Below are 24,778 nucleotides of genomic sequence, written 5' to 3'. Positions count from 1 at the left end.
CCGCGCACCAGACCGCCCAGCCCGCCCGCCGCCGCGCCGCGCACCGGCCGCACCACCACACCCCGCACGCCCTCCACTACGCCCTACATACCACACCATTAACAGCGACCCCCGTCTCTCTTAATAATTCACTTTAGCAACCCCAGTATCTCTTAATAATTAACTTTTGCGGACATCGACCTACGCTTCTTTAAAATAAACTTCCGTGAAACACGTCTTTCTTAACAATTAGGTTCCGCGACCCTAGTTTATCTCTATAATGACCTTCAACGACCCCCGTCTTTCTATATAATCATAGTGGTGATTACGCGCTTCCAAAATACGAAAGCACTGAGATATAAATACTTTCCGTCGAACCTAAACCTTATTAACTGAAGAAGCAGACAAACTAGGGCCTTCATACACAATTCACTAATGTGTTTCGTAAATTCAATAATATATTTATTCAAAATGTTTCGGTAAACCCAATTTAGAGTTGTTAATGTTTCTAAAAATATGTTCATCATTAATTGGAAAAAACTGCAGCACGTTAAGAATTTCATTCCTTTACCACATCACGTTCTACGTTCTATATTTGACACATGAGGAAAATAGACTCCATAGGTCAGGTAGGGTATTTAAATAAAGCCGTTATTTTAAGACAAGATTTACTATGGATTGTCGGGAATATGGCGTAATATTATACAGATATTATGACCATATAAATTAAGTACCAAAATCGTTTATGCATTTGATTTTATCTTCCATGTACACTTAATTTTAAATAATAGTTAGATTTTTAATTATACAAAGAAAAATCATAATACTTTTAATTTATACATATTGTATCACATTATCGTCTCATTTCATCCGTTATCATATCGTACCAATAAATTTCTAATCATACATATAAAAGATGCAATGTGAAATTTATTCGTGACTTAACATTATCAGATTGCATCTCGTCCGTAACCCCACATTCTTAAACCAGAATACGTATATTTCACGACCTCAATTATTTATTTCTATTTTATAAATTGCGAAAACGTTTAACACCGAGCGCCCATATTATAAGTAACCTATCAAATAAGCTTTACAACAAATTCAGAATAGAAAACTGAAATTTTATGGATCAGAAGCCTCTCGTTTGTTATCGCAGCTCTCGATCTATATAAAAAAAAACTATCCTATTACTATAACGAAAAGCAAATTCATATCCAATTGTTAACGAAATCATTTATATATCCTTCGAACCAATTATTATTATTGGCTCAGACGAACACCCAATTATTGTAGATAGAAATAAAAATTGATTTGGATGGAATAAAATGTTGATTGACCAAAATAGGTATTTCCTGAGTAAATTAATGTTTACCTCATTTAATTTCTTTCTTTTTACAAATTGTTTATTGTTTCAAAATCCAAACAACGGAAACAGATTACTGCTGAAAAAAAATACTGAGAGGTGAAAATGTACAACATATAAGGAGCGTACAATATCGGATAATTAGGACAAAAAGGTATCCGATCGATAATTTGCAGCAGCGAGGACACCACGATTTCAAACCGTTACGATTATTACATATCTTTATACAGCTACTCTATATTTAGGAATGCTTTCGTAAATCACAATTATTATAGAAATAATGGACCATTACAGCGTTAGTGAGATTTGTGTGACGTTGGTGACGTGCGAAACGACACAGTTTATGATAGTAACGTATAAAATCAGTCCGACTACTAAATGACAATAACAATAGTCAACACACATATCATAAAATATTTTATGTGCCCGTAAATCTGATAAAGCATTCTAGAATACAATCGTCTTTGTAGTAATATGAATTCAAATGAAGATATTCAAAACTATAACATTAAACGTTATAAATATTAATATAAATATGTAAAAATATTAAAAAAAACCACTACACCCCTAAATTACACTCTATAAATGTTTTAAGGCAAATATGACATAACTCATTAATTATTTCCTACTTCAAATAATTCATTATATCAAAATATATTTAAGTACGCTCTTACTCCACCATAAGAACGTTTGATATTTCCCTACATTATCTAGCACTCAATTAGATTAAATTTATGTATCAAATTTTGCAAATATAAGTATATTGCGACCTTTGCAGATAAATGCGAGGAAAGATTTATTGGCAATAGGTGACAAAATTTTGACAAATAACACCAAATGAAATTGCACAAATGAAATGTAAATGAAATAACTTTAATGGAATGGAAAAATATGATAAACGATTCCATTTGAAATTAGAAGATCAGTTTTACGTTTCATTTAAAAAATGATTAATTTTTCTTTTTCTGGATAAAATACAATTAAAATTTAAAAGTTCTATAGGATGTTATATTACTAAATTCACTAAAATTAAACAAGAAAAAATATTCACAGCAAAAAAATTCACAAATTAAGCGATGGGATGACTGTGGATGCGTTAGCGGAAGATATAACACAATTACCTAGTAATTTAACAAAGGAAACGAAACGGACACAAAGAACACAGACGAGCAGGCATGCAGACGGGCAGGCAAGTAAGCAGGCAAAGCAAGGTGGTCACCTCTTGACGGCGTCAAAGGAGCCGGACGCGAAGTCGACGACGCCGGCCGTGGGGCGCGCTACGAGCCCGACGGCGCCCATGCCGAGCCCGCGGAAGAACCCCTCCACGCCATGCTCGCGCGCGCCCTCCAGCGGCTTCGTGAACACGCCCGTCACGCCGTCCACCACGCCCTGCACATTGCACCGCCCGCTGCTGTCACGCGCCCGCACGCGCCCCCCGCGCCCCACGCGCACGCGCCCCCACGCGCACGCGCCCCCAAGCGCACGCGCCCCCACGCGCACGCGCCCCCACGCGCACGCGCCCCCACGCGCACGCGCCCCCACGCGCACGCGCCCCCACGCGCACGCGCGGGCTAGTGTCCCATATGGACCAACTTTGAAGCCTATCTATACTATGCGCGCGGACAGGGCGGCCATGTGAAAGTACACGTAGCAGAGACTCGCTAATATACAGGACGTAAATCCTACGCGTATGCATACTCAACCCCGTTCATCCATCACACTACACTTAGGTGGAGGTAGGACACATAACTTATGGAAACTACTCCTTACACGTTTACAATACATACATATAATCTCACCCTCATCATATAGACACGAATAAAATAAATTCCCTCGCAAATAAGACATACACTACTACGCTTACATACAATATGTACAATTCTTTCTATGTGTATTCCTACCTTACTCCATCTCATAGACCACAGCTTGAAAACCTTCTTATACATACATATTTTTATTTGACGAACAAAAAAAGGCTTATAATGGAACGTCTGTTTTAACCAGTTGGCTGTGACATATTATACACAATAGCTTGAAAACTACTTTGACTATAAACTTTGCAAAATCCGTCCTAACGTAAGTAGCGAAATCATAATAAATCAGCTTTCAATTATTCTGCTTTATTTGAAAACTAAGGCAATAGTAGATTTCCAGCAGCATGGAGTCTTACTAGTCAATATTTTATTATGCTACTGATTTCAAAGTTAACTCGAATCTTATATTCCGGGCATCTCCTCATTGTAGTTCCATTTAATTTAAATTTTTAAAGTGATAGTACATTAATTTGTATTTTAATTATTAGTTTTATTCATTGCATTCTTTTACGAACAGGGTTCGGCGAAATGACGTGGGTTCGAATCCCGCCTCGTGACCAAATTTATTCCATTCTTTCAACAATTTCTCATTTACTCATGTTTTATTAAAACACAGATAAATTTTATCTCATATTCATTGATTGTAATAAAATTCAATGCAATATCACTACAAAATCTAACAATTTTTTTTTGTTTTTCTTACCATAACAAGTCCTTTTCCACTTCGGGCTAATCCTTCTTGTAAATTAGCAGGAGGTTTGTTGATGTTATCTCGTCGTCGGCGTTGATATTCCTAAGCAAATTAACATAAAATCAAATTACAGTGCACGATTACACGATATTTCTTGAAGACCACAAATATCTTATAAATAAACAAATAGGTTATCTGCTATTTCGCTGCATCTGTGTAAAGTATCTGTGTACGACAGTAGTTGGTTATAGAACATTGATACCGCACATTTATAGCTTGTGAAAGAAAGGTGGTAAAACAAAAATTCTGGTTTCAAATCTATCGAAAAGAACTTGATAACTAGGATTTCAGGACGCAGAACAATGCTCTAGTATTCCAGGAACTAAGGTTGTTTCAGGAGACTTTAGAACATGTCAGTTGTGAAATCCAAAAATATAAGTAAATAACTAAGTGATACCCCTAGATCATGAATGAAGCTCACTTCGTTGAGTGGCAAGTTATTTGTATAGTTAGTAGTAGTAGTGTATGAACGTGAATTTTTTTCCTTGAAAATATTGACTTACATACATGGCAATGAATTTGTAAGGTATTTGAATTTTCTTTTGTGCGTACGCGTGCGTCCCTGCATGCGTGTGTACATGGATAAATGGACGTGTACATTTGCTTGAGCATATACTGTGTGTATTTGCATAATACATGCCACTGCGTGCACGTATGTATCCACGTGCGTGTATATGCGTATGCGTATGTACGCGACAGCGTGTGTATACGTGTCGTGTGTATGCGTGTGCGTGTGAATGCGTGTGCGTGTGTGTATGCGTGTGCGTGTGTATGCGCGTGCGTGTGTGTATGCGTGCGTGTGTGTATGTGTGCGTGTACACGTGCGAGCACCTTGTCGAGGGAGAGCGCGGCGAGCCCGTGGCCCATGGCGCCGGTGATGCGCGAGACGGCGCCGGCGGCCCCGCCCACGGTGTGCCCGACCAGCGAGCGCACGCCCAGCATCAGCCCCTCCGCAAACTCGCCCGGCCCTTGGATCGCGCCCTGCATATATAACACTTTTGTTATTGTGAAGTGTAAAGATAATGATCGATCGATAAATTCATTTATGCAGTATTTTTGACGTTCAAAAATTCACATGATATAAATTAATTCTAAAATAAACAACGTAATCTTTATATCAAACTATCATATTTATATAACAATAATTTGAATATGGTAGTATATAATAGAACTCAAACAACAAACCTGGAAGGGTTCATAGAATAAATCTTCCACGCCCTTCTTTAAACCGATGACGAGCCCGTAAGGGTTGCCGATGACGTCCAGTCCGAGCACCAACACATACAACTGTTTCAGAGCTTGTCCCGTGTAGTGACTTTGTACTTGACTGATCAATTCCTTTTGGGACAGGAACTCGTAATTCCTTTCGTAATATGATAACCTGCACGTAGAACATATAATATAATCACACTAATATAAAAAATGTGAAAGTTTGTTTGTTTGAATGTTTGTCCATGTCGTCAAGCACGCTGAAACTACTGAACGGATTTTGATGAAATTCGGTATACAGACTGAGTATGAGGTGACTTGGGTGATAGGATATTTTTATCCCGACTAAATGCTCCCTTGGATTAAAACAGGAATCTTGAAATCCGGGCAGGGCTGGGACGAGCGTCTTGTTTATAATATATCACAGACATTTTAAACATATATTACGACGACAAAAAAAAATGTACTCACTTAAAGACAACATCGTTCATATCGGTGAGCGTGACGCCGATGCTCTGCAGCACGGTGCCCACGAACGTCGGCAGCTGGCTGGCGCCGCCCAGCGAGAACGACACGTGCACCTGTACAGTAACGTTGTGGCAGACTATCTTTATCATGCGGTTTTGCACCGGGATATTTGTGTGAAAATAGCTTTACCATCGGCATCGATTAAGCGGTGTCGGGGTGCAATGTATTGATTAGGGTGAATTAATTTAAAAAAATGGAAAGTAATATTTACCTTTAGCGGCGATAAATGTAGATTGTCATAGAAGTTTTTCAAATCAGAAGCAGCACCTAAGGCAGCCAAAGCTTCAAGAGGTTGTCCTGCCTTTTCTAAATCGGCTTGGAATGCTTCCAACTAAATAAAAAGAAATTAGTGAATTATTAATTATTTTAGATTTATAATCACATAGTAGGTAATCAGACTTCTGTATCTTCACCTTGACTGACACTTTTTATTAGCCACGCTGGTAATTTTTTACGCCTATTTAATGCTCACGCGCTAACCACAGTACCAAGGTGGTAAATTAGGGAATGCAAATTATTATTTCTAAGTCTTACTTTTAAAGCAACGATCCATTTTCATCGAAAAAAACATTTATTTTTATTGCCAAAATCAGTGAGGAAATATTCTCTACAACAATATATAGATAGAGATTGTTTATTCATTAGAAAGGAAAAACCTCTCCATTCATAAAATACATTATTAGGAGTATATTTAAGTAATCATTAATATTAAACTCACAGCTTCTTGTTCCGTGAGTAGTCGCTGTGGGAACATGCCCATGAGTGCATTGATTAGACCCATGTCGACCTTCACGTGGAACTCTTGAATCAGCATTTTGTAATACTTGTACTGTCGCACTTTGCTGTGCTCCATTATACGCTCTACTATCGATACTTCGATAAACGGCTTCATGCCTATTATAATAAAAGGACCTTTATTAGTATATGTCATTTATATAATTTTTTGGTTGATAACATGAATAACATAACATCTGGAAAGAAAACATCGACAATGTTAATAAGTCAAGGATCAGGACTTACATGTAAAACTTTTAATACACAAGGGTAGTATTTCAAAATAAAAAAAAACATTTGAAGCAAAAACTCATCTAATTAATAAATAATGGTTTAGTTAGCATTTTTAAATTTTAATAAAATATTGCTGTTGTTAATATTTTTAGCGTCATTGGAAGCAAAGACTTTCCAATATTGTGTATTAAATACACATACATTTTAGTACATGTTTGTATTTTCAAAATAATTTTATCATATTTCTTGGTTAAGCGTGGAAATAAACAATTAATGTACCAAAATATTCCAAACCATTAAACAAATGTAAATAATTAGTGTATGGCTGGACAGTTACAAAATTTAATAGGTGTGTATTTTTCCTGAATATCCTGGTCATTTCGTGTATTCCCAGTAGTGAGTATTTATATGATTTATTCTTGCTACTTAGAGCCATATAAAATAATTTACCAAATTGCCAAAGACACACAATGTAGGAGAGGGCAGGTGCATACCGCTGGGGTCCTCGTTGGCGACGGAGCGCGGCGGCGGCACGGGCGCGAGCACGACGGGGAAGGTGGGCAGGGGCAGCTGCTGGTCCACCTGCAGGCGGTGCAGGCGCGCGTGCAGCCGCCGCGAGTGCGCCGTCACGCCGTAGCTCGCCCACAGCCCCGCCTGCTGCGTGCGCCGCAGCAGCCGGCTCGACGGCTTCAGGATGCGCATCTCCGAGAAGTCCACCTGATGCGTGTGCGCGTACGCCAAACGTTAAACGTGCTCATTATATTAATATTCTATTTAATTTTTCGTGTATTTGCACAAGAACTCAAAGTCTTATTGCTATTATAAATAACAAGCTCGAATCTGTTCGGTGTGCAACCTGAAATTGATATTTTATCAAAGTACGAACACAACAAATGCGCGTTCGTCAGAATGATGGAATTTAGAAAGACATTTTGAAGCGTCGCAACGTTAACAAAACAAAATAAATAGTAAAAAATGTGGCCATGAATACAACTTCAATAGCAAGAAATACAATTGTTACTTAAGCAATTCTTTGACAAACTGCTTACATACTACTGTAATTGACGACATAAAAAGAATTATATCAAAACAGAATTAAAGGATTACCTCAATTTTATCATCAATAAGCACTCGAGGAGATATTTCGGTGTCGCTAATCATTTTCTCAGTAATATACTTTTGGTATGCTTCTTCATATTGTATCAGTTTTTGGCCTTCAATCTTCTTGTATCGGCGTGAACCTATCTTGCACTGTTCCCATATTATACCAGAACTGAAAAAAATATTTGTTAATAATACAAGACAAAACTTTGATTTTGATTTTAGAAAGAAAATTTCACGACATTTTCTTATCACCGAGAACTACATGGCTGAAATCTATACTATATTATACAGAGTGCAATTTGCAACCTGAAGGGAAGTTCTCTTAACTAAACTCTCTTGCGTGCGGCACACTCACTTGGAAATGCTCAGGTAGAGGATCTCGGTGAGTTCGTGGTCGTTGACGAGCGAGAGGCCGAGGCCGTGCATGGCGAGCACGAACTCCGTGTGCACGGGCTCCGCCTCGCCGATGGTGTGCGCGCCGCTGGCCAGCAGCGCGTCGCCCGTCACCAGCAGCACGCGCTGCAGCCCGTCCAGGAACGACACCCACCACACGCGCTCGCTCTCCGATATCCTGCGTTGGGGGCGCAACGAGCGTTCGGTTCGGTTCTCGACTGGCTGTTCTCAAATGTGCGAGTGTACAAAACGTGCAATATTTGCGTTGCGATAGTACAATACACGTACGTGTTTAGTCTTACAATTTTAGGTTCATATAATTACTGATATTATTATTACTTTTTACCAACATTGATAAATAACCTCGATCGATTGATGTTTTCAATTAGTTATGTATTTAACGTTAAAATAATAATTTATTGACGGAGATCAAAAATCTTATTTACTATGATAACAAAAGACAACGTGATCGCATAAAAATAACGATACTCACATAAAATCTCCAATACCATCTTTTCTCAAATCATTCTCAATTTCTTTCTTTTTATATCCCTCAAAAATAAGTATTCTTGGACCCGCAGGGTTATCCCAAGTATACAACATCCTATTCATCGAAGGTAATTTTCTGAAACAACCACAATATAAATTTAATATATGGACATCTTTTAAAGAAAATTAGACTTAATCTATCAATCAAATAGACTGGACAGAAACGATTCTTCCCTTTTTAAAGATAAAATACATCCGAAGTCATACATTTGGAGAAAGTGCAATGTAAAATATATAATTTGTTTATTTTCTCTAAATATACACATATATTTATTACGATCTAATTAGGAATATGGAAGAAATTATTTATTTACCTATCATCCTATTTCTCTACATATTACTTTAGCGACCTATATTAAATATTTATGCATAAACACAAGAAACAAAAGACTTGTACGACATTTGCCTTGATTATTTCCCCTCACCTGACGTTGACGTTCTCCTTCTCGTACACGGTGAGCGTGTGGGGCGTGCAGTTGACGAGCAGCGCGGGCGCGTGCCCGTCGCGGTACTGGCGCACCGTCACGTACGTGCCGCCCTCGCTCAGCTGCACCTCCACGTGCAGCCCGCCGTACTGTGGGCCGGTGTGTGTGTGGTTACTTGCTTGCCAATTATAAATGCGAAAGTGTGTTTGTTTTTTTGTTTTACATATCGTTAAAACTCTAAGTAGTGAAAAATATACAGAAAAAGAAAAAATAAACACAAAATTAAAAAAAAATTATAACGTGTGATTTGTATAATATATTATACACTCATGAGTATTTAATAAAAAAGTGCTGTGGTAACGTTAGAATTACAAACAAATATTTAAATAAGTGTGTTTACCTCATTGTTTAACTTCAAACAGACGCTATGTTGCTCCGTGTACAAGAACGGCGCAGCATGCTCCTTTGATCCAGAAACACGTAGAAGCAACAGCTTGTCTTCTTTTTCAACCACTGGCCACAAAGGAGAACTCGAGTTTTGTTCTACCTAAAATTATTATTAACTTACTTAATCGTGCATAACAAATTTAAAAAATAATTTTTGTAATTGCATTAACATACAAACCTCTTTCCAGGGATCTGCAGAGCGGTGTAGTTCTTGGTATTGTATGGCGAATGGACACTCATTGATGATGAGGAAGAATGGTGTGAATATAACCATTTTTGTCAAGCTGTTAAAAGTCAACTGATTTGTCACTGCAACCTAAAAAAATACATAGTAATTATACAAATAAGAAAGCTCACAAAAAAATCTTGAGGCTGCATGAAAATGGAAGATGATCCGAAGTCATATCGAAGTTTATCTGTATAATAATCGCTGATTATTTGTTTCTTAACCATTCCAGTGATTGGATTGAAATGGTTTTTTCACCTTCGAAAAACTATTGATTAGAAAAACTATTGATTTTCTGTGAGTATGAAATACTTAAACGTTAATAAAAGAGCTTACCTGATAAGTCCGACCCTCATTCTTACAGATGATGACACCGGAACTTCCAGGCACGTCCAAAGAGAACTTATCGGACCATTCGCCGAACTCGATGCGAATCGCAGCTTTCTTTTTGCCAAAGAAATTTTTTGCGCGGAAAGAGAACAGTATTGGCTCCTTGTAATCTTTCGGGTGGAAGATTACATTGCCGGTCTCATCAACGTTCTGAAACATTTATATTTCATTAAGCCTTATGTTTTTCATAATTTCCCGCACAATCCATGATCCGATTAAGTAAATTAATGGTGGAGCCTCAGTACCCACAGACTTGAAGAACTGTACAGAAGTAGATCTTATAAGGTAGAAATGGTGATTTAATATTCAATGTCCCGTTGGACCATTATGACAATATACTGTTATGACTCATGCAACATGCCTTAGTTTTGTCAAATGTGTATGCAGGGAAAAAAATTGGGAAGGGTTAAATTTTTTTTATAGATATGCAGTAAGCAACAAAGGCCATGAAATGTTAAAATAATGATGTGCTAACTTCGAGTATATCTAACATCTCACTTGCAACCTGTGTATTTTTAAAATAAACAAAACATTTACATGTCACTACAAGACGTTCGCACTCACCGACAAACAAGGGGAGTGGTGTGTAATAAATTTACAGCAACGACAATGTCCTATCTGCAATATTCAACACTAAATTAGAAGACGGCAATTGCTTTTGCATCAATAGTCACATCAAATACAAAACATGGATACAATCAAATACACGCATATATATCTACATGTATACAAAGCATGCTATTTTACTATCATAAAACAATACTAATTAATCAAAAAACTCAAAATGCTTTAATGCAGTAATATCAAGTTATAATAATATTTCTTTTGGTTACACTAATGAAAGTTAGGTATGATTTATTAATAATCGCAAGCACGCTGGGTTTTGAACATGTACAATGTAGGTTATAGTGGAAATGATATAGAATTACTAAAAAGGCATAGAAAATCTAAAGCTGCTGATTGTTTGTCATCGCATTGATACCTTATTGGGGGTGCTGGAATCTTTTTCTGGTTTCTTTGATTTCTGCAATCACGAAACATTCATGACTAACAGAATTAATACCTTGCTAACGTCAATACATTTTTATATTCAATGGATGTTGACAACATATTGATAAAGCAAAGATGAAATATGAATACAAAAAAAACTCTCATATAGGCGGTCTTATTAACACTTATGCTCTATTTATCAAAATATTTAGAAATATCACAGCTACTGATAAAAAAAAAACCGTTTCAAATAAAAAATGAACATTGGATATTATTCTGAAAAGTAAATTTTAACGATAGTATTTAACGTGATGTAATAATTATTCATTGAAGATCACAACTATTTCTGAATATTTCATAATGAAAATCTACATTAAAACGAGAGTAAAACTTTAAAGACTTTTTCCATTGTAGGCAATTCGCCTTTTACATCCCAGAAATTGATCCCAATCTGCTAAGGCATACAGTTGAGAATAGACCGCAGCCGAACGTACCCGGTAGCAGAGCGTGAAGCCGGTCTTGTTGAGCATCCAGAAGGGGCAGTAGAGCGAGAGCAGCTGCGTGCCCTCCAGGTCGGCGCTGTGCAGGCCCAGCTCCAGCAGCATCACGGCGGGGCTGTCGTGCGACTCGAACGTCCACACCGACAGCTCCGCGTCCTCCTCCGGCAGGTTCTTGGTGCACACCCAGCATTTTTCCAAGTAGTTTTGTATCTGGCATGAAAAAATATATGTGTTTCAAATACGTTTATGAATTAAATCATAATTTATCTCCTTTTTATACCTTGTGCTATATCTATCAATGAGATGTTTGGCGTAAAACATCTGAATTTTATTATACATTTTTCGAAGACCTCTATATTTACGGTAATAAAGCATTAAAATTAATGAACCTCACATACATGTATATTATCTTGGCTTTTCTTACCATGACAACGATAGATGCTCTGTTCGGTGCTAAATGCGACAAATGGAACATCTCGCCCGGCTTGAACAACTGAGTGCGTTTCAAACCAAGTTGAGACACAACAATGTCGACGGGCAGACAGTTCTGCATCTTGACGGCCGGTTTCAGTACTATATCGTAGCACGATGACGCAAATGTATGCCGGTTGGAATGCTCGTAAAATACTTGCTCCATTGTTCCAACAGCCTAAAACACATAATAAATACATCAAGCATTATGTGAATAGTCCGCAAGAAAAAAAAAACTATCATCAAAAATTCAATTTACCCTTAGATAGAACTTTTCTCCACTGTTTTTATCTTTTGAGTCACATTGCAATAATTTCGATATTTTCACTTCTTGTTGAAGCTCTCGCCAGACAAACGGCGATACGGACACAGTAAAGCCTAAAACAATTTATAATTAGAGAATAGAGTTAATACAATCGTAGGGCTGGAATTAAATAAATAAATAAAAATCATCTTTATTTAGTTCTATTAGTCCAAAACAAAAACTTAAAAATACAGGAATTCAAGCGGTTATATAGCTATGAGTATGAATTGATAAACATTTGTATAAAACATTACAAGATAAACGAAAGAATGCCTGCAGTAATTTATATTAATCAAAATTATTCGCCAAATGTGTTACGAAGCGTCAAACTCAAGAACGGCCCATTCGTCTCAACAGTTTTTTTTAAGATTTTGTTAAGGTATAAGGATGGTTCAAGTGAAGAGAAAAAGCATACTACGAGTGAAGCCGGGGCGAATCGCTAGTTTTTAATAAGTAATAAAAACACATGTATGTATATACCTTCAACGGAGAAGAATATCTCAGCGGTGGGCGTGTGCACGGCCTGCAGCGGCAGCCGCAGCGTGCCGCCCGCGCGCACCTCGCCCAGCAGCCGCACCTCGTTGCCGCTCAGCGTCATGTAGTACACGCACACCGACTCCGCCAGCGTGTTCGTCACCTGCCGATGCGGCTGCGTCACTCATATGTTCTACTTATCATTATCGATACTGTTTATCAAATTAACATTCATTCAGAATTCAAAACAAACAATGATAGCTCAATAATCAATACAGAATGTTCTTGCAATGTCATTTTTGTACTTAAAGAGACACATTCTGACCCCGAACAACACGACAGCATTAAAAACAGCCGATAGGATCTACATTAAATTTGGTATCAAGGTACATCACAGTCTGGATGATCACAAAGGGCTTCCATCCGGGTACCAGGCGAGTGAAGCCGCAGTCTCCGGTCCAGTATCCACTAACATGTAGCTCGCAGTGGTCGAGTGCACGTGTACCTGCACGACGCTGCGCAGGTAGATGTGCAGCGCGGCGTCCTGCATGACGACGTCGGAGATGAGGCCGCGCGGCTCCATGGCGGCGGCGTGCGGCACGTTGCGCGCGCGCGCCTCGCCCGCCGCGCGCCGCCCCAGCGTGAAGTAGCGCTTGTCCGCGCGCTCCACGGGCAACTGCAGCTCCTCGTCCAGCTCCACTATCTGCTCGGGTTCAAGTGACGTTGCACGATTTTACGGATATGATCAACTTCGAGTGCTTTTTTGTTCATTAACTGTGCATATTTGCGTTTTGAACAAATGCGGAACACCAATAATGTTTGAAACAAGGTAATTTTCAAATTTAAAAAAACAGAGGAGATTCTCAATTCGACTTAACTTTTATTTTGTTTATTATCTCAGAAATTGTAACTGTCTGAACGAATTATGATGATTCTTTTTTTTTCTGTTTGAATCTAGTGTCTACCGTGTGATTCCAGTCTAGTCAATTATCAGAATAATTATTTAACCCTAAACGTGATCTTCAATTCAAGTAGCAATACCATAAAAGAATTCCAAAAATTATAGTCAAAGCAATACATATTATCTCAACTTAAATTACCTATAACTTTCTATAAGGGACGATTTGAATGCCGCTATAAACAACAAACCTTAATATTAAGCTTGAGTTGCGGTGGCGGCTCGTTCAGCTTCATAACATTAATTCCTCCCTGCTTCAACTGCAGCGGCACGCACGCGCCTGGCTCCAGCACAACTTCCCTATTAAATAATTTTAACATTTAATTTTCTTAATATTAATATTACTCCGTCAATATGTACGTGGCAGTATGGGTGACTACAAATTGCTGTACATGTACTAATTAATTAAGACTTTGCAGTCATGTTACGACTAGGGCAGCCGACTACTTGATAATAAATACAAAGCATATTTGTAGCCACGCGTAAGGCAGCTAATATAATATGCTTAATATAACGGGCTATAATATTATATATTAACCTATAAATTATAATAATATAGAGACTTACCTATAGTCAGAAGCTGTATACTCTTCAGTGAGGAAAACAGCAAAGTCGTGATTATTGTGCAATATAAGTTTGATTGTCAAACCAGTACAGTTGTGCAATACGTATGGAGCTCCCAAGTATTGTTTGGTCGGACTCTAAAATAATAATAATCAGAATGCAGATTAAAAATTGTTAAAAACTTTGTATGTGATACTTTAAACATTCATTCATGGTCATGATGAAATATTTTTTTAATTTACAAAATTATATGAATTGTACTCACATCTTCTAATTTCGCCTTAGCAACCAAAGTTGTATCAGCCGTTTCAGCTATTGCACTTGCAAATGAATTTCCAAGCAATGTTAAAACCTACAAAAAATACTCTTGTATTAAAATTAATTATTCTGATCCCAGTTGCAATTAAGAAATATGTAAACATGAACAATTACCATCATTCAATTGACCGTAACTCGTAAACCTCATAAATTGCGTTTTTGATATATACGAGTTTAGCATAATTAGAAATAATTTACAGGATCTTTTCCTGTTAACAATTGTATGGGTACTAACAAATAAAATCTAAGTATGGTCGTTGTAAATCAAATTTGTATATCAAACTCGTTTATTATTATTTGATTGATAATTAAGCAAAACAGTACGAGGTACTTTAAAAAAAAAGTTAGTAACATATACGTACTTCCATCCCACTCCTGGTGATGGTTATCTCGAGCGGCTCACTACTGGACAAGGTGATGGTCTTGTTGGGCTGGCGCATCGCCACTGCTTGGATGTTGGCCGCCTCGTCTGTTGTGTCGATCGCCGACGGAGCCTCTTCGGGACGCATCACCACCTGATATGTGAAGGTAAGGATAGCTTGTTAAAATATACCAAACAATAAATTTAAATACTTTTTATATGAAATATGCAACAAAAAATCATAAGCATAACGTGGGATCAGGTTTTGTTTTTTCTAAAAATTCTTGCTTCGGAAATTTCGGAAATCAAAAATATGACTTACAAGAAATTTCGCTTTGAAAGGACTGCTATTACTATGTATATACAAAAGGCTAACCAACACGCAAAACATGAAAAAATAATTAATTCTTAAATATTTTACTAGTATACTTCTTAGTTTACTATAAAAGCACTTTTTCTTTTGAGTGTAATTTAAGTAACACCTACCTCCATTTTAAGCTCCCACGGTATGTGACGATACTGATAATCCTTCAGAACTTCTACAGGCTCCAGCAGCGGCTCCCACATAGCGCGCCCAATATTGTAGTAAGACACTTGCATAGCCCATATACACTCCATGTAGAACTATAATAAAATAGACGGGGATGACTTTCAGTAGGCGGGACATTTTATTTACATCCTGAAATCGTTTTGCGATACTGTGACACTAGTACCAAGAAATTATAATAGTTATAATACTACATTTACTTACTTCTGAACTCCAGTCTTTAACTTGTCCACTCAGTGAGGCCTGCATGACTAGCACTGGTATGGTCTCATTACCGATGTCCATTTCCAAAGCGAGCACAATAGATGGACTGGAGAGCAAGCAAATTTCACCTACTGGCGGCTTGGGCAGTAATTCAATAGATGATTCTTCAAGAAGTATCGCTTCTTCTGCCTCCTCTGCAGAAAATTACTAATATAATGATCTTGAAATATTAATTAATATCTCACTAGTTCCAATAAATCCAACTTTGTCAACGTTGTTGAAGTTGAAGTTGGATTTATTAGAATATCTCAGTGGATACACCGCCCCATATTAACCTTATTGTCAAGTGAGATAGTATTGTCCACCAATAAAATCCTAGGTGATACTCGGTCTCTAATCACGAAATCAGGCTTATTTCTTAATTATAGCTTATTCCTTAATTACAGTTAATCGATTCTTTTTTTTTAATTATTTGTTTACTTACCAGTTTTCAGGAACCAATATGAGGTTGGTTTAAATGGTTGTATATCCCAGAGCTTATTGTAAAAGATCGGTTTGTTCTCCTGTTCCACATTGTCTTCTTCCCTGCTCGTCATTGTGGCCAAGACGCGATTAAGCAACGCTATTATATCTGTTGATGATGTTAATTTATTTATTTTAAATTTATATTTATTTGTTTTGGTTGTTTTAAATAGATAATTAATTTTGGACGTACAACACATAAAAATAGTGTGAAATAAGCGAAAAATCGGAGTAGTTTTTATAACTTGAAAACTCACGAAGCTAAGGAGCAACAAATTAACCAAAAAAAAAACAATCGAATTTAGATTCAAAATTGAAAAAAGCGGGAACCTGGCGACACGGTGATCTTGATGTCGGTGAGCGCGACGTCGACGTGCATGCCGCTGTCGGGCGGCTGCGCCAGCGCCAGCGACAAGTGCGCGGGCGCCAGCAGGTAGCGCGGCGCCGCGCGCGCCGGCGCCGCGCCGCCCAGCGTGCGCACCACCATCTGCAGCCCCGACACGCCGCCGTCCGCCACCAGCTGGCTCTCGCTGCGCCGCAGCTTGAACCGCGCCTCCATCTGTACAGACGCGCTACTATATTCCCCCTATATTATTACGGGCGCACGTCCGTTTGAACGAGCGTTTGTTTCTTCGCTTATTGGGAGTTGTAATAAGTTATGAATATAATTATGAATGAAGAATCGTGGCACGTGTCATGTTATAATAATAATATAATAAATAAGTACGAAAATGTACTATCTGAAATTTTGTTAATAAATAATTCAGAGATATAAATTAAACCGCATAAAATATGTCACATAAACAACTATGTAAGACAACAAATTACATGATTTTTTTAAGAAGAAGAAAACTAACACATAAGTATTTCACTTACGTTCAAAACGAGAGCATCACATTTCTTCTGCTCCAGAGATTCGACGAGTATGATGTCTGGTTGCTCGATTTTAATATTGACTGTCATCATTGAAGGGCGTTCGGGTTGATCCATCGCTGAGGGTTGTGATGCCACAGACACTTTCTTCTTCTAAATCAATAAAGCATAGATTATAGTACAAAAAAAAATCGTATAAAAGTATATATTACAAGTTAAATTCAGAAGTACCGTCTGAATATCCACGGCTTTCTCACTCGACTTAATAGCTTTTATATCGTCTTTTGATTTCGCTGTATTAGAATCGTCAGCGAGGCCGGTCGTCATGAATTCTGCTATTTTGTTTAGGAAATCCATGGCCAAAATCAAGTTAAAACTGAATATTCTCATATCAACTGTAAAAGATACATATATTTAAGTATACACAGAAAATAAACTGCACTTTATTTAATATGAAAATAAAAATATAGATCCCACAATGGGATTTAAAAAATATATCTAACAACTAAATTTTTTTAAAAAAGTACTCACTAAAGGTATCGGAATTTTTCATTGTATATGTAATGTCAATCATGCTTCGTATTTTATCATGGGCCTCCATTATGTTCTCCGTAACATCGCTTTGGTCCTTTGTGTCTGGTTTCTCACGGCGTCTCTCTAAGTACCTGAGCACATGAATTTAATTATAGTCGCAAATTTTTAACAATAATTTTTTTCAATGCAATAGCAATTCCAAACTTAAAGCATTGTCATATACTTAGCTATATAGCTATGTAGCTTTCAGTGCGCAGCTTCGTCCGCGTAGTCAAAGTAAAAAATAGACAGACCCCTTTCTTATATAAAGTCGGCAATCCATTTGTAAGGTCGACAATCCATTTGTAAGGTTTGTAAGACCTTACGCCTTTCAAAATGTTCAAGGGCGGTGGCAGCGCTTACCATCAAGCGATCCCCTCCAGCTTCATTGCCGATGATTTCTTACTTTACTTGCCGTTCCCGTAGGGTTTCCGGGATAATCATACATCTATGACCTTTCGCGGGTTGATAGCTGTCTCTGTGTCAAATCGATACAATTTATAACGCCCGTATTAAAAAAAAATAGTTCCTAATATTGGCACGTTCATACAAACAAATAATCTCTTCAACTATACTTATCAGCCTTAGTGATAATGATAATGATATACTGATACATACACCCCGAGCGCCTTAGACGAGCCGTTAATGCAGACTGACTTATCACACCAATCACACTTCACACTACACACGCGGGCAAAAGCTAGCAAATGATAAACGAGGATGGTCGCGTAACGCGTAACGCGCTGCCCCAGCTGAATCACCTGGTGATCTTGGCGCCGCGCGCCGGCCTCGTGTCGTCCAGCGTGCAGTCCACCAGCAGCACGGAGGTGTGCAGCGAGCCGTCCGAGAACATGCGGCCCTTCACCGACAGCAGCGCCATGCAGAACCGCGCCAGCTCCACGTCCTTCACGAACTGCGACTCCTCCGCCTGTTGGTCACACGACTTGCGTTTTGATTCACTTTCACTTCCATTCACATTCATTTTCATTCACAAAGTTTTCACCATACACATTCAAATAAGTTTACATTAAATAATACTTACACTAATTGTGTTCATGAGATCAATAACAAAACTGTCCATGGTGAACGAGAACTTGATAGTGGTGCGGGGTTTTTTAGTTTCCTTCTGTGTCACGACGGCCGTAGTCGATTTCGTTGTCACTTTGCTGGTTTGACTTTTAACGGTAGGCTTAGAAGTGACTTTCGGTATATTTTGCGGTTTCACTTCTTCTGCTTTATTTTGACCTTCTTGAAGATTTTGGTTGAGTATTTTCATTATACTTTTGTAATCACTGTGCCCAACTGTGATCTAAAAAACAATTTACAACTGAGTTGCATAGATTATTCAAATTAAATCATGCATTATATTGATTAAATAAATTTAGGTAATTGATAAAAAAACTCTTTTCTATACAACTTTATTTTAATTTACTTTATTCATTAATAACAAAAATTTATAAAGATTTCTACATTTTTACAAAATGGCAATATTCTGTTCAAGTTTCTGGTCTGCACACTGAAATTTTCGAATATGATATAGAATTTAGTATTTCCGTTAGCGTACTTAAAGAATTAAGACACAGACTATATAACAATTGTTGTGCATACCGCGATCGTATTCATCCGGCCGGACACATCGAGGTCGGGCAGCGGCTCGTACCAGGCGGACAGGCTGCGCTTGACGAGCAGCTTGAAGCTGGTGGGCCGCAGCAGCTTGCGCTCGTGCGCCGCGCCCGACTCGCCGAGCACGCAGCACGACACCTTCAGCTCGTCCAGCTCCAGAGTCAGCTCGTCCACAGTCACCTTGTTGCTCACGTCCTGCGCGCGATTCGATAACATCTTATGTACACTTTGAAGATTCACGCCAAAAATTGAAACATACTTGAAACGTAAAAAATATATATTTATATGTTTTTTTTTTCATTTGTGCAGTCAAGCGCTTAGCTTACTTGACTGCACTAAAGCTTTTTTCTTGTTCTTTTCTAAGTAACCACTTAACAAGGAATGTCGACTTCGTCATGTCAAATTTAGGTTGTTACAGATATTATATACAGATTGATGAGTTTAAAAAAGGAAGAAAAATACGAACCGCAACGGGCAGATCGACGAACTTGTTATTGATGGTCATCCGTCCAAAGTCGAGCAGCACCGCGTTGGCGCTGACCGAGTTCTCCGGCACGACGATGATGGGCGCGGCGAGGCGCACGCGCAGCAGCAGCTTGGTGGAGTTCTGGTACGCCGTGTGCACGTTCGCGCGCGCCGCCTCCGCCGCTTGGGACGACGCCTCGATGATCGCCTCTTGCGCCGCTTGGAAGTTGTTCAGGAACTCCTAAGGGTTCGCGAACGTTCGCTTTAATGTGTATCAAAAAAACCCGGCAAATGGGTTAGTTCATCGAAATTATGACATAATGAGTTAGTATAGAGTTTAAGTTTATTTATTTATCTATCAATAAATGAATATTAATACATAGGTAGTATTATAATCTACCTCTTCCTTCAAAATATCAGATCTAGACCAAATTTAAAACCAGCTTTCAAATAAATTAAGAATAAAAAAAATCGGTACAAAAAATACAGCCGTTTCTTTCTTTCTTTCTTTCTTTCTTATTTATTCAACAAATTCACTTACCAGCATAGAAGTGACGAACCAGTTAAGGAAGACGATTCGCAAACAATTGATTTGAGCGTCTATGGACATGTTGACGTCGCTCACGGTCGGGAACTGGTCCAAGTTGTACATCACTATTTGTACATTCATTACGTCACCGCCTAAAACTTTCAAAATCTGTAACAAAAAGAGGTTTCACTTTTGAATCAGTAGCTTTCATCCGAAACATCATAAACAACCCAAATATTTGAAACTTACAAGACAAATCATTTTTGGGTTTATTAAAGTTGTTGTTGTTCTGACTATGATATGGATTCGAAATAGACTTATACATACCTCTTTATGAATAGTATTAGGGTTCAAATCCTCCACTTTAATGGAAGCTATAGCACAATCCACTTGTGTATAGGATGGTTTGAGCACTAGTCCCGCAGTTGCTCCCTGTAGTTTAACTATGGACAGAGGCCGCACATCCGTCGCGAATTGGATCTCTACTGCCCCGATCTTAACGTTCACTTTCAGTTGTATACTTTCCACTTGCTTGCGATGAGACGGTTTTGATACACTTGCTTGTAAATCTGTGATAGGTCAAAACTTTTACAAAATCGAACTAGTACATAATTGTTTGTTCGTTTTTTTACCGAGGCTACTAAAAAGTTTTTGGCTGGAGTAATTATAATGTACAGTTTGCTTACCTTTTGACTTCGTCAGGGAAAACTCCTCATCTTCCATAATGGTTTCGAGAGGGCCAGCATTAGCATACCTATCCACTGAACTTTGGATGGCATTAAGACGTGTCTGTTACAATAAATAATGTATGAATAGAATTGCCGAAATTTAAAAATACAAAAATTTCTGTATTACACATGTTACTCTACCTGATAGTTATTGACAATGACTAGGATTTCTTGTAATCCTTGTAGATGGAGCATAAGGGTAAGAGTAGTAAAGTCTAACTCGATTAATTGTTCCACGGAACCGTAGTGACTTCTAAATTCTGGACATTTCTTGTCAACCTATAACAATATACATTTTCCCATGAAAAGAAGAAAAATTTTAATAAAAAAAACAATCTAACTTAAATACCACTCACATTACTATAAGTGACGGCGAATAAGTATTGGTCCTCGAGCTTAGCCTGATCCTCATTCACAAGAGGAGTTTCTATCATGTTAATAGTGCTGTGACCAACTCGATGATGTTGCATGTTGACAGATCCGAGTCGAACAGTTGCTTCTAGTGTGAATGTCTTTTGCGTCGCTTTTAGCTCAAGAAGGTTTAGCGAAAACACTAAGAACCTGTCGTAACCTTGAGACGGATCCATCGTTTTACGGTTCACGCTCAAAGTTAATTCTGCAAAGAATAATTAAAAAATCTTGGTGATGCATGTTAATGAAAATAGCATGTAAATATTTAATTAGAATTAAGCAACAAAAATTCTTAAATGAGAGCTCATCTTACCGGACATTCTTTATAATAATTACCTACCATTCATTATAAAGAATGCCTCAAGCTCGGTGAGTTGTACAGTTTGTTCCTCATTCTTTCGTTGCTTAGACCGCGCTGTATCTCGCTTTAATTTCTCAGCAGGGTCCAAATACTTCAACAATGAAAGACTCGACGCTTTTGAGTCACTTGCCTAAAACAATACCAAGTGTATTATTGTTAACAAAGTCGATAGTAATTTTTGAGGATAACGTGAATTTTCTATAGCTTTTTTAAATATTAAATACATCCAAATACTATCAATTATGAACATGAACATATTATGTACGCACAAAATAAATTATTTAGTACAGTACGCGGCAATTTTTCTATCTTATATACGATTGACAAAATATTAAATAGACATAAGTTACAGCTAGAGTAACCAAATTACTGCTTTGAGTTGAATGTTCATAATTAATTAAATAATAAGTAATATTACTCTCGAATCTAATCCAACTGAGTTTTACATCCGATTATTATGACAATTTTTAATTTTATTTACCTAAACGACAAAAACTTAATACCATTTCTACTACTTTTTACTAAATTTATTCAAATTTTAGGGTACTATCGTCAAACTAATCTAAAGTGAAATTAGTCACATCTCAATTTAATTACGCCATTTAATACGCCTGTTCCTTCTTGACCTAGAGGTTGGCTTTCAATAACGCGTCCAGTTACTGTGTATGCGAATTTGTAGCAAAATATCTTCAATTAAAATAAAATATATTTCAATAAGGTCAATAAATAGATATATTAAATAAGCTCGGACTGCCATTTTACCTTGAGTTGAGTAGTTTCTTCGGAACGGGGTAATGGCATGCTCACCAAAATCTCACACAACGTTAGTAATCTAAAAAAAAAAAAAAATTAAATTGATGGCAAAGAAATGTAGATATAACTATATTATGTGACTTAGTTATATACCTGTCTTCTGAGACACTAACAGCTATTTTCTGCAGTTCTCCTCTAATTTTAATCTTCGGCATTCTCGGATCATCAGTAATGAGGCATTTGTGTATTTGTATCACTAAGTTCGTGGGTTGTAACAGATGCAATGGTGTGGCTTCATTCGAAACAATTGCAGAATGCCAATCTTCATTGGGAGATGCTATTACAATCTGAAATATAAATATAATATATTTACGTATTAAGGACGCGATTCTTACGAATAAATACCTTGTCCTCGGAATATTATGGCAAACGCGTTCTTAAGTAATATGTTGTAATGAAGGAGGTTTTTGCAAAAAATCTAATGAAATCATTTGACATAACAGAATAAGCTACCATTAAGCAGCGCAGCTTCGCCCGCGCTGTCTTAATAAATTTTCAATGTACAAACTTTCATCCCCCATATTCTCCCCTTGGGGGTGGAATTTATCAAATCATTTCTTAGCGGATGCCTACGCCATAACATCTATCTGCATGCCAAATTTCAACCCAATCCGTCTAGCGGTTTGGGCTGGGCGTTGACAGATCACTATGTCAGTCAGTCACCTTTGAGTTATATATATATTTAGATAACTCATCGGCACATAGTTTGTTACTGTCAGCACCGACCTGCATCTGCGTGAGGCGCAGCGCCATCTTGTCGTAGCTGTGGCGCGCGATCTCGAGCAGCAGCGCGTCGTCCGCGAGCCCCTGGCGGTGCAGCTGCCGCACGTCCAGCTGCTGCGAGCGCGGCTCCGACTTCACGCTGATCGCACCCAGCTTTATAACCACGCACGACTCCGTTCTGAAACGCCCATGTTACACACGCGTTAAGGCCTCAGTGTAAGCTTTGCTACAAAAAAAAAAAAACTCGAAATACGACCCCTGCTCAATTATTACTCACCTAATAAAAAAAACTATTTTCATTATCTCATTTAAAGCAACCAAATACAGTAAATTGACAAACACCAAAATGACACTGCGAGTATGGAGAGAATAGGGTGCGTTTATAGTGGTACTAGCTGCGCCCCGCGGTTTCACCCGCGTAAGTCCGTATCCCGTAGGAATATCGGGATAAAAAATAGATGTTGGCCGATTCTCAGACCTACCCAATATGCTTACCAAATTTCAGAGGAATCGGTCAAGCCGTTTCGGAGGAGTATGGCAACGAAAACTGTGACACGAGAATTTTATATATATAGATTTTGCATAATTCAAATTAATATTAAATGTAACATAAGTAATATAAAAGTTTCAAAACCCATCACAATGTTTTAGTGCGGTAAATGAAATATGGGTTTATTTCTATGACACAAAATCCATTGAGTTGATAGACCGGGAGATGGTGACACATTTTACTAGGTCATTTGTACCAGTATGGCGGTTCTTCAGTGGTCTAATTACGTAAAGGCAAAAAGGAAAATGATGGTCATAGCGCTCGCACCGGCGGCCCAATCGCGTGGGCGTTAATCGAACGCGTCGGATAAATAACGAGTGTCGAACGATTTGTTCCACAAAAATGCTTGTATTTTCAGATAGTCGAAAAAAAGAAGTAGGCGGTAGCGTAATGCCATACTTCTCGGGTGTGACTTACAGCCCGCCATACCTACGCGAATATATTAATTTAAATAAAACAATTCAACCATTTGTACCAGGCTAATTTTTGCATAGCTAATCATCGTCGAGTAGCCATTCACGAAAATCACCTTGCCATACTTTTCCGACAGTTCCCAATGGCCGCCATACCACTGCAAAGGAGTAATTTTTTTTTTTTTCGCCAAACAATTTGTACCAGTATTGCATTTGAATTTTTGGAAAGTATTCGTCAAATTGTGACCGTTATTATTTTTCCCATACTTCCAGTAGGGGGAAAAAGTGCTGCCATACTCGAAATACTTATTTAT

At 38.0% G+C, this 24,778-nt stretch overlaps 1 protein-coding gene across 2 annotated transcripts in view; it reads right to left on the bottom strand.

Annotated features, from left to right (window-relative positions):
• LOC119840347 (vacuolar protein sorting-associated protein 13) overlaps positions 1 to 23,674 on the bottom strand; it is a 28,150-nt gene extending 4,476 nt beyond the window's left edge. Inside the window, exons 1-45 of one of the 2 annotated variants that reach the window (XM_038366920.1) lie at positions 23,505 to 23,674; positions 22,872 to 23,065; positions 22,728 to 22,797; positions 21,945 to 22,095; positions 21,550 to 21,809; positions 21,335 to 21,472; positions 21,152 to 21,254; positions 20,793 to 21,034; positions 20,478 to 20,633; positions 19,938 to 20,177; positions 19,457 to 19,666; positions 18,891 to 19,157; positions 18,610 to 18,776; positions 17,807 to 17,940; positions 17,507 to 17,670; positions 17,279 to 17,428; positions 16,733 to 16,961; positions 16,365 to 16,511; positions 15,881 to 16,074; positions 15,616 to 15,753; positions 15,131 to 15,283; positions 14,716 to 14,802; positions 14,454 to 14,587; positions 14,078 to 14,186; positions 13,434 to 13,631; positions 12,935 to 13,091; positions 12,410 to 12,528; positions 12,104 to 12,328; positions 11,674 to 11,889; positions 11,172 to 11,213; positions 10,136 to 10,339; positions 9,752 to 9,889; positions 9,527 to 9,673; positions 9,127 to 9,275; positions 8,646 to 8,777; positions 8,115 to 8,330; positions 7,763 to 7,928; positions 7,150 to 7,372; positions 6,366 to 6,541; positions 5,859 to 5,978; positions 5,591 to 5,700; positions 5,096 to 5,291; positions 4,742 to 4,891; positions 3,863 to 3,952; positions 2,565 to 2,734 (exon numbers count right to left, since the gene is read on the bottom strand). In XM_038366920.1, coding sequence (XP_038222848.1) covers positions 2,565 to 2,734; positions 3,863 to 3,952; positions 4,742 to 4,891; positions 5,096 to 5,291; positions 5,591 to 5,700; positions 5,859 to 5,978; positions 6,366 to 6,541; positions 7,150 to 7,372; positions 7,763 to 7,928; positions 8,115 to 8,330; positions 8,646 to 8,777; positions 9,127 to 9,275; positions 9,527 to 9,673; positions 9,752 to 9,889; positions 10,136 to 10,339; positions 11,172 to 11,213; positions 11,674 to 11,889; positions 12,104 to 12,328; positions 12,410 to 12,528; positions 12,935 to 13,091; positions 13,434 to 13,631; positions 14,078 to 14,186; positions 14,454 to 14,587; positions 14,716 to 14,802; positions 15,131 to 15,283; positions 15,616 to 15,753; positions 15,881 to 16,074; positions 16,365 to 16,511; positions 16,733 to 16,961; positions 17,279 to 17,428; positions 17,507 to 17,670; positions 17,807 to 17,940; positions 18,610 to 18,776; positions 18,891 to 19,157; positions 19,457 to 19,666; positions 19,938 to 20,177; positions 20,478 to 20,633; positions 20,793 to 21,034; positions 21,152 to 21,254; positions 21,335 to 21,472; positions 21,550 to 21,809; positions 21,945 to 22,095; positions 22,728 to 22,797; positions 22,872 to 23,065; positions 23,505 to 23,531 — 7,208 coding nt within the window. In that variant the 5' untranslated portion in view covers positions 23,532 to 23,674. The remainder of the gene's footprint in view (positions 1 to 2,564; positions 2,735 to 3,862; positions 3,953 to 4,741; positions 4,892 to 5,095; positions 5,292 to 5,590; positions 5,701 to 5,858; positions 5,979 to 6,365; positions 6,542 to 7,149; positions 7,373 to 7,762; positions 7,929 to 8,114; positions 8,331 to 8,645; positions 8,778 to 9,126; positions 9,276 to 9,526; positions 9,674 to 9,751; positions 9,890 to 10,135; positions 10,340 to 11,171; positions 11,214 to 11,673; positions 11,890 to 12,103; positions 12,329 to 12,409; positions 12,529 to 12,934; positions 13,092 to 13,433; positions 13,632 to 14,077; positions 14,187 to 14,453; positions 14,588 to 14,715; positions 14,803 to 15,130; positions 15,284 to 15,615; positions 15,754 to 15,880; positions 16,075 to 16,364; positions 16,512 to 16,732; positions 16,962 to 17,278; positions 17,429 to 17,506; positions 17,671 to 17,806; positions 17,941 to 18,609; positions 18,777 to 18,890; positions 19,158 to 19,456; positions 19,667 to 19,937; positions 20,178 to 20,477; positions 20,634 to 20,792; positions 21,035 to 21,151; positions 21,255 to 21,334; positions 21,473 to 21,549; positions 21,810 to 21,944; positions 22,096 to 22,727; positions 22,798 to 22,871; positions 23,066 to 23,504) is intronic. The other variant, XM_038366921.1, reaches the window with a different exon arrangement.
• Between the last annotated feature and the right edge of the window lie 1,104 nt (positions 23,675 to 24,778).

This window comes from Zerene cesonia, chromosome 6, assembly GCF_012273895.1.
Source record: "Zerene cesonia ecotype Mississippi chromosome 6, Zerene_cesonia_1.1, whole genome shotgun sequence".
Lineage (NCBI taxonomy): Eukaryota > Metazoa > Arthropoda > Insecta > Lepidoptera > Pieridae > Zerene > Zerene cesonia.
This window is presented reverse-complemented; position numbering and strand designations above follow the sequence as displayed.